The following is a 21,367-nucleotide window of genomic DNA, read 5'->3' as shown; positions in this document are numbered from 1 at the left end:
AAGATATTTTCAAGACAATACATATGAATTAAGTGCTTTACACATAATTAAAATTTATATGAAAGGTTGGGTACTGACCCTGGGAGACATAATCTATGGTGCACTTAAAAAGTCTTATCATGGAAATTTGGAATACTAGTAGATTTGGTTTAAGGGTGGAAATCCGAACAGTTGTAATAAATGACATCTTAACAATTAATTATTGATTCTTTGAAATAAATGACACAAGTAATTACTTATTGGAAGCTGAAAACACCAAAACAGCACTGCAAAATACTTACTTGTTTTCCAACACAAACTTAGCATCAGCCGACATTAAAGCTGTACACGTCTCATCATTTGCTTTCTGTAATGGTATAATTTGACCAGTAACTTCCACATTTTTTTCACCTAAAATAAATGAAAATAAAAGGATGTGTCTGAGAACACAAATGCCCCCGCTTAAGCCATGCAATTTTCCATGATTAAAAGGGGCATAACTCTATAACGGTAAATGACTCACTGCCCAAATTCCAACTCTGTCTGCGAGTTTTGGTTATTAGCATTGTGTATAAGTTTCAGAAAACTTCAGTTAGAGTGCGGAAACTAAAATGGGAAATAAAGAAGGATAGAAAGCTGGACGTGAGGACGGAAGGACGGTCAAGGGTAACACTAAATACCCCCATTGCCTACAGCATGTGCATAAAAATTAAACAGATAAAGAAATATTCTGTGTTCATTTTAGAGCTTCAATTATTTAAGTGACATGTTTTTCAAGGAATTAAACCAATCTCAGCTTGCCTGTCATATGTGCTAAATATTGAGAACTTTAACTAACTAGAGAAAATGCTTTCTAAAATATTCATCCTTTATCATCATAGCATTGTCCTTTGCCCTTATTGCAAATGCATTACCTATTAAAAAAAACAAAAAATGATTTCTACTAGAAACAAATATTCAGATATTTAAAAACATAATTTTTTTTTAAGTTGTATTACCTGCATAAAAACAATTAGATAAGTTATCAATTGGTAAATTTTGCAGTTTGTAGCAAACAAAGGTTAAAACTCCCCTCAATATTATTCATCATAAACTATATGGCTTCCACTAAACCCTTTCACTGCTTCTTTTTCAATACAAAAATGGTGTAATAAACAGTACATTTATTTTTGCATTGTCACAAACAATAAATTATAGCTCTGTCAAGATACACACCTCTAACACGAACTCTGCCAAAATGAGGATCAACCATTATTCTTTTAATTTGGGAGGAATACTAATTTACTATACACATAAAGGTATACATATAAACCTAAGCTTTAATTGTCTAGTATTTACTATCAAGAGTACATGCAGTGACATATGGAGGAACACATTCACATTCACTTCGTGACAATTTCTTTGTTGTATTAAAGAGACAAGATTGTTGGCAAAATTGATCATTTTAAAATGGACAGTACAAACACAATATATAAATATTGTCGGAATTTATTAATACTGGCTCCTAAACAGGAGCAAAATTCTTGCCAAAGACGTGCTATCCTGATGTTTTTACAGCTCATACAAATAAATAATGTATTTTGCAATATAACTATATTGTAAATAAACTGCTTCATCATGATGGCATGTAACTTTAATGGTAATAAATCATATAAGATTTTTAAAAGATGGCAGATTTAGTAATGTTAGATCAAATTTCAGCTGCAGATAACATAACCTCACAAATGTTAAACAAGAGGCTGTCAAAGTGACAGCAAACCGGAATTTCCTGCATGAAAATGATATTTGCAAATCTGGACCCCCATACAGGATCAAGCAAAAAAATATAAATGGATTTTTGTAGGGTTCAGAAATGGAAAGGCCAAAATCAATCTAAGTATCACTTTTCCATACATAAAGGTGTAGAACTCAACAACGATAAAAAGCTAAAATCGTAAAAATAGATTTAGACCTTCATTTAGTCACAGGAAACAACATATCTAAACTTGAAAAGATTTCATCAAAACGTTTTCAAGTTATTGCACTGACAATGCTGGAAGTATCACTTTTCGCTACTTAAAGGTCAACAACTCGACAACGATAAAAGCTAAAATCGTGAAAAAATCATGAAAATGGAACCCGACCCTCATTCAGTCACAGGAAACAACATACTTAAATTTGAAAAGATTTCTTCACAGAGTTTTCAAGTTATTGCACAAACGAGGGTCTAAGTATCACTTTTCGCTACTTAAAGGTCTTCAACTCAACGATAAAAGCTAAAATCATGAAAATCGAACTTGACATCCATTTTGTCATCAGTAACAACATATTAAAATTTGAAAAGCTTTGGTTGAACGGTTCATAAATTAAAGCATGGACACGAAGCAAGCCCGCTGTACATCCCCAAATCAATAACCGATTTTCGTTCGGAAATCCGGTTAAAAAGTAACGTTACATCACTGTTGTTGGGACTGGAAAGCCATCATTACATTTGAAGCATGAAATAGTAAAATCTGAATAAAATATTTTAACTGGAAATATTAGATACCTGAATATGACCCAATTACATTATTCCATGACATTAGAGCACACCACTCGTTAATACTGGATATAGATTCTCCATGTTGCTCAGTCACCTTAAAATAGGAATTACGATACAAGTTATTATGCACTGGGACTCATAAATTTATAACATAGTCTTTGAAAGTTACTTTAATCCAAAGTTTAGCACAGTGCTAAAATCAGTTCAGAGGCTAAATTTAAGGTTGATGTGCAAATTTACATATATAAACATAAGCTCTGAAGAGGTTATGAATCAACTATATAAAACAATACAATACATTTTTTACAAACTATAAACATAATACCAGGACAATAAACATTTGCAAACATTAAATACTACATATGCAGTTAAATAAATCAAAGTGCATGTAAGGAACTGAAAGTTAAAAGTTGCTTTAATTTTGCAATGTATCTTCCGTTTTCTGTTGGTCATTTAAACTAACCTAGAGATGTCTTTTGGTATTTTTTGTCTTTGGGTTGCTGTTTTATTGACATGTACCCATACCCAACATCTCAATAAAATGAGATGAATACATTCAGTATTGGTTACTACAACGTATACATCTCATGTTATTCAGATTTAAACACAATTAAATGATTTCTTACACTGCATAAAACTGCATTTTGCTCCTTGTCCATGATACAGAGGCTACCAACAGGAAATCTTGATGACACAAGTTTACAAATTATTAATGACCTGAAAAAATATTTATAGTTAGGCATCCCTACACTGATTAGAAGATAAGTTAAAAATAGAATTGACAGTCCCTTACAGACTCTAAAAAAAACATGTTTAGAATTCTTCATTGTTAATCACAGTCCCAACAAAGTAGGCCTAAAAAAATACAATTAAGTGTCTAAAAACTATCATAATGATGCTAAAGGCCCAATTTTCAGAAGAACACTATAAGAATATCCCTATATGAAGTTAAATTACTCAAGGTTATTTGTATAGCACTGGGTATCTCAGTTTTAAAAGCACAAAGCCTGCTCTCTAACAGAATGTTGTTTTGGTGGGAGACAAACAATCTCTAACATGCAACAAGTTTAAATCATCCAGAGTCAAAATAAATTTACAAGGATCAAATATCTCAGATTACTATAAAAAAAACTTTTATCAGTCCAGAGATCTCGAAAAGTGGTGGTCTGAAGGTTTCAAACACCAAATTTGTCCAAGGACCGACACAATTTTAGTATTTTGCAATAGAAATAAAAGTGAGGACCAGCAAATTTTCTTTAATGACCACAAGAGAAAAATGATTTTGAGAACTTTAATCAGTAACTGATACTAACCTCTTTTTAAATTCAGACAAAGAATTTCCTGTTTGTTTTTTATCAGCACACAAGGGAGGTAACTTCAACAGGTTTGACAGAGACAGAACTGGTAAACCCAAAACATTTTGTTCTTTTTGTAATTTCTCCAGTATAAATTCAGGTGTTAGATACGGACAATCATCTTCAATTTTCAATGATTTTACATAAATACAAAATTCCTTCAACCAAACCTGAAAAAAATAATGTTGAAAATTTGTTAAAGTTTAAAAGAATAACATAATCTTTGCCATTGTCAAATTATATGTACTTGTACAATACTAAGAAATCTGAAGTGTTCATCTAGTAAAAATATGCTGTTGATATCTCTGTAAAATTATGTATTTCCAACTCCAAAGAGCCTGAATCACTCACTTGGATGTATCTAATAGTGCTTCCTTGTTGTATTTACCCTCAAGGACAACTGAACCAATAAAAATAAGCTTTGATTTGAGCCAAAGGATGGTATTCTGTGAATAAAGGGCAAATTTTCAGGAGAAAAGAAAAAAGGACAAGGAAACAAATGGTGTATGATGTATCTGCTTCAGAATGGAATTATGATTTCAAGACAGAATTTTGTTGCATAAAGTCTGGGTCGGAAATTTAAACATTTTCTATATATATGTATTGTGCTGAGACAAAAGGACCAGTAAAAAACAAAAAAAGTCCATCAGACATAAGAGCAATCTCAGATCTTCTGTCAAGCAAATAAAAACATACATCATTAGTTTCCTAGTTTTGTCCATATTTACCTTTTCATTCACCAGCAACCCATGCATCCTATAAGAACGTTTATTTCCCTCAACTCTCCAGAATTTAAAATTGCTTCATTCTAAGGTTATTTTCTTTGATGCGTAAATATACAGATTGTTTAAGTAGCCACTTTCTCAAGGTCATTCATCCTTTCTATATAGCCTTAATGAATTATGCCCACTCATAGTTTCAGAAAGGAAATTGGTAATCTATCAATTTAAGAGGTACATGTATCCCTATATAAAGTTAAGTTACTAAAGTTTATTCTGCACTAGGTAATCTCAATTTCAATAGCACAAACATGACATAGACATCCTTAAGCATGCTCACTCACAGTATGCAGTTTTGCTGCAACAATTGTCCAACTACATCACTTTGGATATTTTCACCAACACCATATAGATATAAGAAGATGTGGCATGAGTGCCAATGAGACAACTCTCCATCCAAGTCAAAATTTATAAAAGTAAACCATTATAGGTCACAGTACGGTCTTCAACACGGAGCCACGTTATTAAATGTACAAGCAAATTGACATACCTTTTCAATATTTTCATAATTTTCAAAAAGGTTTCTCAAGCTTTCATCTCTGGACATCTTTATTTAAATCTACCATTTATGCTTATCCTGAAGACTGTTATTCTGAAATGTTAATATCTCAAAAGATGCAATGACAATATTTATATAGCACAAACGCAATTACATGTACATATATAATAATCAGTAAAGACTAAAAATAAAGTACATTGTATTAAAATACATTTGTACATAAAATATATGACTGTTAACTATAGTATCAATAGGTTGTATACAAGTTAAATGCATGTAATATAATTCATATTTTTGTAATTCATAATTTCTAACTTTTTATAAACAATTCAAAAATATCATTAGATATTATTTTAAAATAATATGCCTGGCATCTTGTTTCTGTTATTAACTTTGCATGAATTGTTTTACTGTTAAGTATAGGTTTTTATTGTCGGAAAAAAGTCTTGTGAGCTTGTTTTTCTGTTTTGCAAACTTTTGGTTAGCAAATTTTCTGCATACCAGACTGTTTTTCAGTTTGATCCCTTACAAGATGCTGTTTTTCAGAGTATCAATCTGGCAACTTATTCATTTTCTGGAAAAGTTGCTAACCAAAAGTTGCTACTATTGACCAAAACAAATGCACTTAATATTTTTAGCTAAATTCAAAATTTAAGATTTTTTGTAATGAAAATTTATATCAACATGATCAAATTTGGACTTAAAACAGCCTGTATCCAAAAGTGGTTCTATTCTACTGGCAGATCTTGCAGCCATCCAATCAGTCTTGGATTTTATTATAAGGGTAGAAAACAGGACAAATTGATTGAGGAAGTTCAAATTTTTTCTCACAGCCAATCAGCCATTGGAATCCTCTCTAAATTGTAAAATAGAAAATCACAGGTCAACTATTTGGTTTGCAAGTTTGGCTGTACCTGTAAAAATCTTATTTCAGACGGAATAGCACATCCTACATTTTAAGGTGATGTTGTTTACCTAGCCCGGAAATTTATATACGATCCGGGTAAACTTATCAATCCTTTAAATAAACTTGTTCTAAAAGGTTATCAATTCAACACTGTAATTAGATCTTTGAATATTGATTTTATTGGTATAAATATTGATTTTGTTATCAGTAAATTAAAATCATACTAATAGTTTTGTTATACACATATGCACTTTAATGGTACTACAATCTGTCGATAGTTTGGCATTTTGGCATTGCACAAGGTCATGTTTTTCTCTGACTGTTAATGATGTCTTTACACTAAATCCATTGGATGTTGGATGTGTACTGATTGATATTTTAGTCCTAGATACATGATTTTTTTATTAGTTATTGGCTTTGAACTAGCTATCAGTAACTGCGAGTACTCTTAGATCTGTACTTAGTGTCCTTTTTTATGTTAGGGATGAGGGATGGATAAATACCCTGCCACGTCCGGTCTGTGTTTATGTTTGATGCTTTTAGGCTTTGTATCGATCTGATGAGTTAAACCCTTTTCAACTGATTTTTATAGTTTGTTCTTATGCTGTGCTGTTACACCACTGTCCCAGGTTAGGGTGAGGGTTGAGCACTCACAAACATGTTTAACCCCACCACATTCTTTTTGTGCCTGTCCCAAGTCAGGAGCCTGTAGTTCAGTGGTTGTTGTTCATGTCTGTCATATTTGTTTTTCGTTAATTGTTTTGTTATAAATAAGGCTGTACGGTTGCCTATAATTGCTAACATCAACTTCATTTGAACCTTGATGGATAGTTGTCTCATTGGCAATCATACCTCATCTCCTTACTTTTATACTTATACTTTATATCTTTCAAAAAATAAATCAATAGAAAATCAATATGGGATAAAAATAAGTTTTAATTGATATTACATACAATTATAACCTATTACTACGTGAGTTGAATACAAATGAGAGGAATTATTTTTCACTTTTAAATTACATGAATGTATGAAGAGGACACCTATAGAATACAGGTTTGTTATGTGCCTCTGCCGTCTAATCAGTAATCTACATGTACCAAGAATCAAGAATCAAGATTTTATTATCCAATCATGGGCCCTCAAGGGGCATATACACAAAATACAACAATTTAACAATAATTATCATGACATAACAAATTATTAAAGGTACATTGGTAGTGTACAAATGTTTGTACTAAAATGAAGCAAACAATATATTATATAATACTTTCATGGAATATAACATCTTTAATATTAGCATACATTTAAATTGGAAGGTTTTCTGAAATAAATTCACTTATTTTTCAATGTAATTTTTGTATCTTCCATAGTCATTAACCATATAAATTTGTTAAGACAGGACAAGTTTGAAAAAGATGGACATTCTTTGTTAACATGGTAAAGAAAAAGTTTTCTTTGCTGATTAATAAAAGAACATTGTAAAAGAAAATGAATTTCCTCCTCAACATCATCAGAAAAACATCTGTCACATATTCTTTTTTCATAAGGCACATTTGGCTTAATATATTGCCCAGTTTCAACTTTTAACTTGTGATTACTTAGTCTGAACTTTGTATAGTTTTTTTCTTTTTTTGAAGTCTTAAATAAAATCCAGACATATATCACGTTCAAATGAACATTTAAATCTTAATTATGTACGTAGTTTACCATTTTCCATGATCAACTTGTGTTTTGTATCTGCCCACATTTTTTGGTAAAAATTTGATGAAAAGTATGTTTTGAGTTTACTGGTCAAAGTGTGGGGCTTGTATCTATTAAAATCAGATTTTGAAATATCAATATTTACAATATTTGACACATGTAGAAAACATGTGTACCAAGTGTTTATCCCTTGATAGTGTAACATTTGATTTTCTATATAAGCATTTTCTATAATGAGTTTTTAGACTTTTCTATTCAAACCCATGCAATATTTAATTATATTTTAGAAGTAGAATTATATTTTTGAATATATCCATAACCAAAGGGTAGCGTCCTAGTTCGCTCATCACAGCAAAATTTGGGCTGTTTTTTTGTACCCCTAGAATATATTTTGAAAAAATGTTGGTTCATCTTTGCCGCTGTATTATATATATAAAAAACACTTGCTAATTCAACAAAGTTACACAAGAAATCTGATTTGTAAAAGGAAGAGGAAGAAAAGAGACAGATCTTCCCAAATGCAAAAAAAAAACAGAAATGGACCTCTTCTGGCTCACTATCGAAGAACAATACACAAGCCCCAGAAGATTATTCCATTATATGGTTTTAAACTTTTAGATAAGCTCATAATTTTCATGATTTAGGTGATTGTCCCCAACCTGTTAAATGAACTATACATAGGATTTATATTATTCATATATACGTCCTTGCTATCATTAAACATCATATCTTACAAATTGGAAGTTTGGAACATAGGTAGATATGTAAAAGCAAGGATTTATATAGTAGAATTTTGTTGTTTTGGTTTTCGTTTTCCCGCGGTTTTTGGTAAGGTGTCGTAAAGTTATAAAATGACTTCAGGAAAATAATCAGAAGATTTTCATCTGCATAATGCACAAAAAGTAAAAAATATTGAGTAATTGACACTCTGTTCAAAATTTTGAAATCTTTTAAATTATATAGTTGTCGTAAAACTTTTCGGAGCTCAATTTCTTTTCCTTTCGGGTTGTCTTTATACTGTACCTTTCATTAAGCAAACGTGATGTGTACAAGTTGATGTTGACGCATTTTGCTATATTTTAGTTTTGTTAGAAGAAAATGCTTCAAAGAAAATTCCAAACGTTTCTTTATTTCATGACACTAGTAGTTATTGTTTGTCATTTTAATTTGGTACATGGGAAACCAGGAGAAGATGGTGATGATGTAAATAAGACCATTGCAGCCAGTTTGAAACCTTCTGAAACAAACTCAACAGGAGATTGCACAGGGACAAACTGTACAAAAGACAACTCAGATGGCAGTTTGTTACATATGTTCAACAACAAACCAATGTTGATGAGAGCCTTTTATGTTCTTTTAGCAGTAACATCAATAGTGATAGTCTATTTTGTTGTTAGGGCTTGGAGGTTTGTAATGCTTATTTGTGCATTTAATTTGCTATAGAATAGAATAGAATATTTTTATTTCCCATATTACAGGGCCCATAAAGGGCATAAAATCAGTTAAAATTGATTGACATAATTGATAATTACAACAATAAACATCACAGTGTACAATGTACATGTAAATGTATATTAAGTATATACACCTTATCGCTATTTGTCCGCCATTACTGGACGTCACACAGGTTCCCGTAAAATTTTGACATCATAATACAAAATATCTGACGCCACAATGGAAAAGTGATTGTTGTATGACGTCAATAGTTCAAGCGGGACAGATTCTTAGGTCAGCCGGGAATAGCGATAAGGTGTATTAGCATTGGTCAGAATCAGAGGCAACAACAATATATATGTAGGACTCAAATCTATGGTGGGTTCCAAATCTATGGCAGATTCCTAATCTATGGTAAATGTGACGTCATGCCATCCCAAATCTATGGCAGATTGTTTTACAACCTAATCTATGGCAAGTTTTGTAATTTCCTTATCTATGGCGGGTTTTTTGTTGTTTTCAAATCTATGGCAAATTTTGTGCAAATGGAAAACAATGCAGTACATATACGACCAATGACTTGTCTTAAACAAGTGGACATGTACGACGGGAGCATGTATATAAATATTTGTGAAATAAACATTTCATAATGGTCAACCAAATCGTGTTAGCAACCAATCAAATTCGTAAATGATGAAATCATATACCTTAATACAGACTTCAAGATTGAAATGATGTGCACCGTAAAAATATACATTTTTTGATCTGTGCATGTTACCTATTTAACCCATTCATTAAACCAACTAGTAAGTCCCTTATAAACAAAAAAAAGGGGATAGTTTTTCTTATAAAACAAAAATGATAAATAAAAATGAACAGTTTGAATTTTCAAATAATATTTACTTCATCATTAATATCATTTTTATTTGATGAAGATTTAAATCAAATTGGTATCCGGTAATTTTATCTTTCACTTTATAAATTTTGCCAGCTGTAGACAGTAAAATATTTACTATAACTCCTTTTCTAAAATATCCGGTACTGAAAAAAGCGGTGTCCTTGTTCATCGCGGGTTTCGGCCGGTACAGCACATTTTGTCCCTCTTCCGGATAATAGGTCATATCTTCCTTTAAACCATTCGCAAATTGTTGTTGAGGGAAATACCTTCATCTGGAATCGTGTTCAAATCTATGAGTTCCGCCAACGTTTGCGGCGGCGACGATGTAATATTGCGTTATTCTATTGTGACGTAATTTAAAGATCTGCCATAGATTTGGAGAAAACAAAAATCTGCCATAGATTTGATTTGTTTGACGTTTGTTACGTCACATTTGCCATAGATTAGGAATCTGCCATAGATTTGGAACCCGCCATAGATTTGAGTCCTACATATATATGGTGAATGCACAATAAAATGATAAAATTACATTATATGCATTCATTCTCAAATTATTTACTAGACTTAGTATCAATATTCATACCTGAACTCCTTAATTCAAAACACTCTCCAATATAACAGCCCATTTTTTCCATAAGAGATACATTTTCTTGGGTCAAGAGCCATAAAAATTTGGAAGATTTAAATTTATTTTAAGTTTTTAAAATTATAACAAAAGTATATATCAGAGTTCTTAAAAAGTCAGTCCAGATCATTTGATTGATACGAACTTGAAATGTCTGACATCTAGTGTTACATTGTTCAAAGAGCTGACACTAGTGAGTGAATTTTACAATTGAAATGTATGATTGGACTGACGAAAGTGTAGTCAGACCCTGGGGCAGAATTTAGAGGGTTCAGCAAATGACGTGAAATTCAGAAATTTGTGTTTAATCCAATGACCAGCAATTACTTTTCCTGTTTGGAGCCATCAAAAATGAAATTTCTGTTGGTCCTGCACGTAACGTAAAAGGTCAAATTGGTAAACATAAATGTTTCTACCCGCTGAAGCTTAAGGGAACCAGTTTTCATCTCAGATTTATTTTTGTATTCTTTTGGTAAGGCCAAATAAAAATATATGTGTGTTTCCAGTTATATTCTTAAAAAAATAGGGTTACGGTGTACCTACACAATGTAGTTAGGAAAAAAATCGTATTTTCACCAATGCTGGTTTCGGTATTATACAACTCCCTACTAGAAGTTCACCATTTTTTATAGGTTTGGTTTTAAATAAAATAAACATGTAACGTTACTTTTTTAGTTATTTTTGTTGCATTCTGTGAAACGTATGTTCTTCAACATTAAGATTGAGCAATTTATGTAAATTAAAACTTTCATCTGTATGCATGACCATTTTAGAAACATGTAGATCTTAAAAATTATACTTCCTAATTTGTTTATTTTAGAATAAGAAGGAAAAGGAGTAAATCGAGAAAATATGGATTGATTACAGCAAGAGGAACTGATATGGAGATGGCGCCACTGGACCAGGATGATGATGATGACGAAGATATGACAGTGTATGAAATGAATAGTCGGAAGAAATAATAATCCGGTAAGAATGTTCAGATGAATATGATAGAGTAAGCATAATTATATGGCTGAACTGTGTACAATGTAGAAATAATTTATTGACTTGTGTTAAAATAAGACATGAATTGTTTCCTTTGATCTACACTGTTCTAGGTCTGTTTTTAGGTTACTGTACATATATATTTGAAAGGCATGGCCATTTTCATAGTATCTTTTTGCTAAAGTACTTTACAATACCAAGTTGAAGTTTCAATTCATCACCTCAAACTGATCAGATGTTTGGTTTTTGTCGAGCCTGCGACTTTTGGCGCAAAAGCGAGACATAGGGATCCTACATTCCGTCGGCGGCGGCCACAAATATTCACTGATTAAATACCTAGTCTAGATCAAGCTGATCAGGTGAAACAATCTGCTTCAGGTAATTTGATCTTAGTTGACCTGAGTTCCACCTGATTTATTTTTATATTGTTTAAGGATGTACTTACGTGAAATTAAAAAAATCTAGAATTTAAAATTGATACTATAAGTCGGAAGAGCATTTGTTAAGGAACAAAAAAAGCTAAAAATATTGATAGGTTATGGAGCTCCTTTTCGAGATATTTAATTTTTTAAAATGGCGGGAAAAGGCTGACTCAGACTTTTACCTTATATTTGCATTGACATTATTTGGGTCTCAAATTGAAAGAAAAGAAATCTAGAATCTGCTTAAATTTTGGTAAATGACCTTTTATGAGCTATTGAAGTCTCATATGAAAAGAAAAATGGGCGTTATGGGGCAAAATATTTTACCCTGTATCATAGGAAAAAAACCAAGCCAAACATCTGACACAAATTCCTAAACCTGACCTAAGTACATCCTTAAAACAGGTCTTCACAAATTATAATTGACCAGTTTCAAGAGAATCATTGATATCAGTATTAGTATTAAACAAATATGACAAAATGGTCTTCGTATTATTATAATACTTCAACCTAGTGGTAGTAGTGCATTTATTACTTTTATGCCAATAATCTAACTGACTGCCATTTGATGAATAAGTTTTAAACAATGTATTGGATTTTACATGATCATGAAAATGAAACATCTAAGAAAATATTTGAAAGGAGTAGAGTAAAAAATTTCCCGTTTGAATGGTTTTACACTAGTAATTTTTGGGGCCCTTTATAGCTTACTGTTCGGTGTGAGCCAAGGCTCCGTGTTGAAGACCGTACTTTGACCTATAATGGTTTACTTTTATAAATTTTGACTTGGATGGAGAGTTGTCTCATTGGCACTCATACCACACCTTCTTATATCTACATAAAGGTTGTGTCAAAAAATTCAAATATTTATGTTATAGTTATTAAGTTAAGACATAAACATAGATGATACAAAATTATATTATAATCAAATAAATAAGCTGTTGCCGCTTACATTTAAAAAGTTATTTATTTTTCAGTTAACAGGCAAAATGCTCACATTCCATAAAGACAGAAGAAGTAAACATGTGAATAAGAATATACATATAAATAAAAAGTGAACTTATCTGAGAATATTCATGTACAAAACAAATTACTTAATATATGAATATAATTACAGTTGAGAATTTATGGTGCTTTAAACTGGGTAAAAAGCGTAGTTTATCTCTTTTTATTAATACATATTTATAATCAAAGCTTATCAGAAAAATCATGTCTATTTTGCAATACACCAGATGCATTTTTTATTAGCTAAAAATGTAAAATTGCCCTTTTCACTCGATCAGTCTTCCAAAACCTGCCATTTTGTCAAGCTTTCTGACACAAAAAAGACAAATGATGTATCAAGATAGTTTAAATTCTCTTCAATGGTGAAGGAAAATTCTTCAACTTGTAACTAGGTGTTTGCTGATTTGACCCTGGTAATAGAAAAATGTTGGGCAAGCCAGTTTTCTGACTTGGTTTCAGTTTCTACTCCTTGAAAAAATAGTGCAATGTACTGTAATGAATCTATCACTTTTGAAACAATTCCATAGTGGCCTAGAGAGGTTTTTAAAGATCAGATATTACTTTGTCTGTTTGTCTTGGTATTAATGTCTGTTATATATGTGTGCGGCAGATTTATGGAAGACTGGTACTGTTTTAAAGATTTTTCATTTGATATATGTTTTAAAAAATATATTATATTGTATACATTTTGTGATTATCGATCTCCACTCTAGCTTGCTTACTTCAATATAAAATACTCAAATTCATTTTCATGTAATTTATTCTGAGGCATGTAAAGAAATAGCACATGAACCATAATTGTATTGTTTCTTGTTTTTTTTTTATGATTTGTAAGGACCACAGAAATAGTAAATGGAACTAAGAATTTACTTTTGGTCCATACACATCTCAAAACAACCAAGGTCTTTTTTAGAATTAGGTTTTTCAGTTTGAAAAATAATGCTTGTTTATTTGTAAGTAAATTCAACACTTATTATCAATCGTGGAAATGATTTCCTCTTCTTCATATAATGTTATGTTAATTTATTATACCCTGTCTTCAATGAAAAAGAAGTAATTTGTTCAGGTTTTGATTTTCTTAATGACAAATGATTGTTATTCAATAAAATATTTAAGTTTTTTTTCACTTCACTGAAATGGTTCATTTATTACTGTGACTTGACTAATTTTCCTGCCTGTGCAGTTTGTATAATTCAGAAACACTTGATGGTAAAATATTTTATTTATATAAACATATTAGATAATGAGCAAAGTGTTAAAATTGATTTATACAGAAGATGGGAATAGAATTATTTCTGAACAGAAAAATATCTTTTTTTACAAATACATGACAAGCAATGGCAATTGTCTATCATTCTCATTGTTAATAAAAAAAAATCCATTGCCAGTGCTGTTGTAATATACTATTTATAAGATCATGAAATCCATTGTTACACATATGTAATCAGTATGGTTATAGTGTGGTAGGTGCTCTTTTAAGAATTCCATTTTTCATATGTCATAGAACTTATAGAATCATGCATAGATACCTCTTTTACATCATAATAGGTGAGGTTTGTAGAAGAAAACTATATAAATTATGAATGCAGGGTTGTGTTATAGTGCCTAATACATGTATAGTAAAACTTGTTTTCAGTGCATTGTTACTTATTAAATTACAAAGTTGGATACAGCTAGTCTGTTTGCCAATGACAGAATTGATTCTGTTATTACACACTTATAATACATGTAGTTTCCCTTTTCAATTGAAGACTTGGTGCCAATGCAAAGCATGTTTAGCTAAAAGTGATATATAGGTGTTTTAACTAATTTTCATTGAAAAATAAATATTAATTTACATGTATATCAAAAGTTTTAAGATTAACAAAAGGGATTGTGATGAAAAGATTTGAAAAACTTAGATTATGCACAAAAAAATTTGCTCTTTCTGTGCGCTCTTTGTTGGCAATTAAAATTTGTCACTTCTAAGGGAAACAACTTGTGCAAATGGATCTCTAGTAACAGGGTCAATAACAGAATTGGCAAATAGTCTATTGCATATATATATACATGTGTATATGACTACAAGTGTTGTACAGTTTGAAGACATTTGACAAATAAAGATATGTTTCTATATTAATGTTGTAGCTATAAAAAAAAATGGTGATTGTGAATCTTTTGTTTAAAGGGATAGTTCAAAGGTTTAAAATTGTTATGTTTGTATTTTAATTTTATTTTTAGTTTGAAGCAAAATCATACTTGCCAAGCATCTTGATTTAACTTAAGTCTGTATGTTCAATTTCCAACAGTCTATTTTAAATGCAGATTATAGAAAAAAAAATTGTTTCTTAAATACCAAAAATGTCAGAATGTAGAAGATGGCAGTTTTGTTTTATTCACAAATTGCAGGTAGATGAATTTTGGTATAGCCTTGCCTGTCTCTTCAACTGTTGGTCTATACATACTACAATAACTAAAGAAAGTGTTGATCAAATTTGATGAAACTTGCATGATATATTTGAATATGTGGAAGAAAGCTCTCTTTTATTTTTGAAAAATTCCTGATTTGTCATTTTTATTGTAATGGGACTGTCAGATTTAAGGCATTCTTTGAATATCCTAACACTGACTTCAGTATGCTGGAATGATTGCCTTTGAAACTTTAAATTGTTGTTGTGATTGGTAAACATTTTTATTTTGAAAGTTTCCTGGTTTGTTAAAATAAAGTATTTTTCTGACTTCTAATGCAATGCCTGCTACAATATTATTTTTATTCTCAGAAAAAAAATCAATTTGCATATGAAAGGAGTGATGCACTCCTGGAAAAGCTGTAATTAATATAAAAAGGTCAGGCTATAGAGTCTCCCACCAAATCATTAGTTTACTAGTAAATAGTGATAAACATTTTAGTCAGTGTTAGTCCAATTAAGTGAAAACTTGAGGTTTTAGTAGCAGATTTTTTATAACATTAAGTAAAACGATGATGTAAAAAAAAAGAAGAATGCAATGTTAAATTCCAGTTTGTTAATTTAAAATTATCTATGCTCAAACTAGGAAAAATAAATTTAAAGAGAGATTATCTTAGTTATCTCTCACCAAAACTTATGTCCAATAAAAAATATACCTGTTAATCGGCTACTTGAGGACAAACAAGATTTTTTATAGTATGTGTGAATTAAATTATGTACAACAAGTTACATGCTTTAGAACCTGCAGTAAAGTTACAGGTGCTTTTTTTATTCTAAGCATGAGTAGGTGCTGTATATATTACAAGCTACATGTAGTAGATACTCAGTTGGAAAATAGATGATATGCTGCATAATTATTAGTTTTAGGACATCATAGTATTATGTATTGATATACAAATCATATGTGCAATATAGGAAAATAATGTACTGTCACTAAAGAGAATATTTTTGTAAAGTAACAATGGGTTTATGTAAATACTATTTTTGAATTTTGTTTTATGTTTCGTTACTGTACATTCTTTTATTTTCTTTCTTTATTTTTCTATGGCTGCTTAATTACAAAAGATATAAATATTGTCTTTGATTTACTGTAGAAAAATTCATTTTCATGGGGTGACAATTTCAAGGTTTTGTTTAAAAAGTTGGGATTGTGGGGATAACTTTTTGAGGATTACAAGTTTCAAGATATTTTTTAAGGGGGTATCTGTCGATAAAATACCTGTTGGCCTTAGTTTTATTGAGATTAAACCAGCAAACCCTTATAGGGATTTATATGTCTTTTTAAATTTTTATCCAAGGACAATGAATGCATAATTAATAGATTTCATCTTTCAGTATTACAAACCCACTGACCTGTAGGGTGACATTGCTTGACAGTTTTCAAATTACCTTTAATCACTTAAAAGTACTACAATGGATTTCCTTTTGTGTGAAAGTAAAAGGTGAAATAATTTTTCTGTTACTGAATCATCAGTATACAAAGGAATACTTATTTTTTTGCTTTCATTTATGTCTTACTTTTGTTCATTTCAATGTAAATATGACTGATTAAAAAATGGGAATTTGGTCTTTTCTGGTTTAATTTTTTGTTGTTTTTAGTTTCTATCCAGGAAATATACAAAATTTAATCCCAACAATAATTCCTGCTTTTATAGTATATATATTCTGTTAAAATGCAAGATACCTGTACGTTAAAATCTTAGATTTAAAGATTAAATAGAATGAACCAACTAAAAAACAAATTTATTCATTCAGAGATTTTTGGAAAGATACATGTACATACAGATAGAAAGCCTCAGGCAAGCTATTGAATGATTTAAAGTTTTTATTTATAAAGCATCAGGTTTAAAAGAATAGGATAGGATTAAAATTATTTTAAATTTTGAACTGGTATATCAATATATTACACAATATAGTAGTTGAATTTTTACTTGGAGCTTGGTACATATACCCTACTTTTTGAGGAAAAGAGAAATAGAGAAGGGAATTCACTACTTTTGAAGTAACAGTATAGACTTAGAAAATTTATAACTTTTGAAAATTTTAAATATTTTATGTTTTGTTTGTTTTCAAAACCTTCTCTTTCTCAGAAGTCATGTCTGTTACTTGCTAGGATTAGAAGTTATACTTGCAATCATACAATGTTATTTTACAGCATTACAACAAAATCGTTTGTTTATGGATATTAGTAATTTAATGATACCTTTAATAGATTAGTTTATCTTATTTTGTGACATCTGGACAATTTATAATATAAAGTTAATTATAGCTTCAGTTGTTTTGTATAATAAATATTTTAGAAAATAGACTTATCATTTCTTGTTTGTCATGGATATCTATAGATTAATTAGTATTGTATGGAAAATATTACCAAACTAACGTCTCTGCAAGAAAAGCTCACAAAATGATAGGCATTATGTTAATGGATAGAACATTCAATATATTTGATCCCCTTATGCAAGACATAAGGATCACTATTTGGCAGTGGTGTAAACTATTATTTATATAAAGCCTTATATTTCAGAGGATAGACCTGGATGTTTCATACCTAGTATACAGATATCTTACTAAATTTCAGTCTGTCATATGTTCATCGTCCTTGACCTCATTTTCATGGTTTAGTGACCGCTTGGTATTTTTTGTCATGTTTTTACCTCATCCTGAAAATGCATGACATATTTCCCACTGGACACTTAACAAACATAAATCAATCATGTGAATTCTTCACTTACTATGTGTAATAGGATAGCTGTATTTGGTATATGGGCTCCTTACAAGATCTACATGACAGCCAGACAGGGTTCACCTGACCTTGACCTCATGGATCAGTGATCAAAGTTAAGGTTACTAGATTTTGTCCGTTTCTCAAATATATTCTGTAGGTCAACTATATTTGGTGTATGGAATGGCTGTAAGGTGTACACGTCAGTCTGGCAGGTTTCATCTGACCTTAACTTTATTTTTATGGTTCATTGGTCCATGTTAAGTTTTTTGTGCTTTGATCTGTTTTTCAAATACTATAGTACATGTATAAGCAATAGGTCAACACTATTTGGTGTATAGAATGATTGCAAGTTGTACAAGTCGGTCTGGCAAGGTTAATCTGACCTTGACCTCATTTTCATGGTTCATTGTTAAGTTTCCAATAGGTTACTATTTTTGTTGCACAAAATCATTTCAAGGTGTACAGGTGTGTTTTGCATGTTCATTCGACCTTGACCTCATTTTCATGGTTCATTGCTCAGTGTCAAGTTTTCAAGGTTTGTCTCTTTCTTAGATGCTATAAGCACTAGGTCAACTATAGTTGGTGTATGGAATGATTACAAGGTGTACATGTCGGTCTGCCAAGGTTTATCTTACTTGATTTCATTGTCATAGATAATGTTAAGTTTATGTGATACTTGTAGTTAAACCTTTGATATCACCTTTATCCTTAAGACTTTCAAATTATAATCAATCATGGTCAGAAAAGCAGACATACATCTTTTACAAGGTCTAATTTTAGGGACGATGGAATTTCGTTAATTTTTCAAGGAATCGACACTACTTAGAACTTCTGACATCATAAACTTTTTTATCGAGTTGTTAATAATCAGGCAAAAAGACTTTCCTCCAAGCATCTTCATAGGTCAAATTTAGGTTAACTTCAAGATTACAACAGTAATGATTTGCATTAATAAAAATCAGTCAAGCCTTACCTAAAATGTCAAGCATTTGACTTGTTATTGGTAAAATCTGTGTAAATTTTCCAACTAATTTTGAATTGCTGAAGTTGTGAAGCCAGGACTAAGATGTGCTATTTCCCATGACCTCAACAAATTGTTAAAAGTTTGTGATAGATAAGGTCAGATTAAGAGGAACCACTAATGGCAAGTGAATGATATTTGGTATGTAGTTGAAGGCTTAGTTGCACAAACATTTGAAGTCCATAGACCACGTCTAGATCCAATACAAGGAGGCAAAACAATCGAATCTCAATAGAAACGAGATGTGTCAATGCTAATACAATTATGTACAAAACATCATTTGACTTACTACAAGTGGTTCACATAAATCAAATCATAAACTAAAACAAATGGTTGACGCAACCATAAAACAGAAGTCTCGCCTCCACGACTTTGACGAGGTAACAAAAAACGACCCCAATCTAATCAAAATTAGTTCACTTGCTCTTCATTTTCGTTCGGTTGTTTATATGTCACGCATGGGACATATAAACAATCGAACGAAAATGAGAAGCAAGTGCTGAGAACCAATCTAAATTAGATTGAAACGACCCAGAAACTGTTTCAGTGCAGTTTCCTCTTATATTAATAAGTACATTTGTGATTATTTGACCAAATATAGCTTATGTGACTATACAAGGCTACTATTTCAGCCTGTAAATGTCTCTTCGTATTTAGGATTTCAGAAATATTTAGGATTTTTGTTAATAGTTGTTGCAGGACCTCTAGATTTGTTGATCCTTGTCCTTTTGTCTTTGGTAGATACATGTAGTTGTATCACTGGCGATCATACCAAATCTCCATACATGTATCTTTATTATGATAAAAATCCAAGGCACAACTTCGATAGGTTTAAGGACATTACGTAAAATCAAAACACTAAATTCTAGACATAAAAAAAAACACTGGTTGAATTTGAGAAAATTTGGTATTGATGGCAGCCCCATGATAGTCAAGTGTTGTAAATTTTTTCGCTTTTCTTTATTCTGGGCTGCATAAGAGTAGGACATTTTGCAGAAACACTTGCCTATTGGACGAATGTTGGCCTCTTAAGAGTCTTTAGAATTTTTGTGACATGGGATTACTCATTGAAGTATACCTTGCATCTCCTTTTATTAATAAGGAGAAATAGCAACAACTACTGACAAGATACCTAATATTGAACAGGCACATGTGGCAATGTTAAGCAACTTTTATTGCTGGTAGTTGTCTACCCATCCCTAGTGGAAGTACATTTATAGCAATTGATTTCTTTGAGGACACACATACCCTCTTGTGATGTTTCTTATTCTAATAAATGGGAAACAGGTTTTCACATAAAATGGATACCCATATCACTGCTCGTTTAGTTTCACCAACCTAATAGCTTCAGAGATGCCAAGTCAGGAAATAGCTTTATTGGTCTTTTTTCAAACAGGAAGTCGTAAAAACTTACACTTCCCATTTAAATCAATCAAAAGGCTTATATTAAAGATATTCATTCAATGAAGATGTATCAAAGGCAAACCAGCAAGTCAACTAGCATGGTCCTTTATCCAGGGAATACAAATTCCATATCCAAACTGACTTTTGTAAAAAAACAACGATGAAAATATACTATGTCAAAACTTGAAGTTGCACACAATGTAGTACAAAAGTATACCATCTGCCAGGTGATTAAATGAGAGGCAACAATAAATTACCAATTTTCATTTCAAAAATATTCATTAAGAACATACTATTATCAAGGTAAAAAAACAACAAACAAAGACTGAGGGATCACATGAACTCCAAAAGGAGCAAGACCAGTTGTGTCGACAGGGTAGGCATCTACCACAAGGCATGGATCACCTGCAAGGGCAAATCCAATTTTTTACATTGACAAAAATTCAAAGTATTGTCAAACAGGAAGTGACTGCTCTCAGATCTTAAAAGCATTTACACAATAAAATTTATCAATTAAAATTCCAGACCAATATCAAATCATCCATTATACAGAAGGAGAGTAATATGTAACTAAAGTTTACAAGTGGATGAACAGGTGTACAAGGCAAATGCAGCTAACATGCTGCCATTTCTGTGAGTAGTGGTATAAGTTTGGCTA

The 21,367-nt window shown here is 31.1% G+C and overlaps 2 protein-coding genes across 2 annotated transcripts in view; one reads left to right on the top strand and one right to left on the bottom strand.

Annotated features, from left to right (window-relative positions):
- Positions 1-8,556, bottom strand: part of LOC127733504 (CST complex subunit CTC1-like) — a 49,558-nt gene extending 41,002 nt beyond the window's left edge. Inside the window, exons 1-6 of the mRNA XM_052242858.1 lie at positions 8,476-8,556; positions 5,125-5,226; positions 3,814-4,025; positions 3,127-3,217; positions 2,507-2,594; positions 282-390 (exon numbers count right to left, since the gene is read on the bottom strand). Coding sequence (XP_052098818.1) covers positions 282-390; positions 2,507-2,594; positions 3,127-3,217; positions 3,814-4,025; positions 5,125-5,181 — 557 coding nt within the window. The 5' untranslated portion in view covers positions 5,182-5,226; positions 8,476-8,556. The remainder of the gene's footprint in view (positions 1-281; positions 391-2,506; positions 2,595-3,126; positions 3,218-3,813; positions 4,026-5,124; positions 5,227-8,475) is intronic.
- A 319-nt stretch (positions 8,557-8,875) lies between these two features.
- Positions 8,876-11,660, top strand: LOC127733503 (membrane protein FAM174-like). Its single transcript, XM_052242856.1, has 2 exons — positions 8,876-9,147; positions 11,519-11,660. The coding sequence occupies exons 1-2, from the start codon at positions 8,876-8,878 to the stop codon at positions 11,658-11,660; spliced, it is 414 nt and encodes a 137-aa protein (XP_052098816.1).
- The last annotated feature ends 9,707 nt before the right edge of the window (positions 11,661-21,367 follow it).

This window comes from Mytilus californianus, unplaced genomic scaffold (assembly GCF_021869535.1).
Source record: "Mytilus californianus isolate M0D057914Y unplaced genomic scaffold, xbMytCali1.0.p SCAF_3, whole genome shotgun sequence".
Taxonomy (NCBI): domain Eukaryota; kingdom Metazoa; phylum Mollusca; class Bivalvia; order Mytilida; family Mytilidae; genus Mytilus; species Mytilus californianus.
Note: the sequence above shows the minus strand (reverse complement) of the source record. Positions and strands in the feature narration are given on the sequence as shown.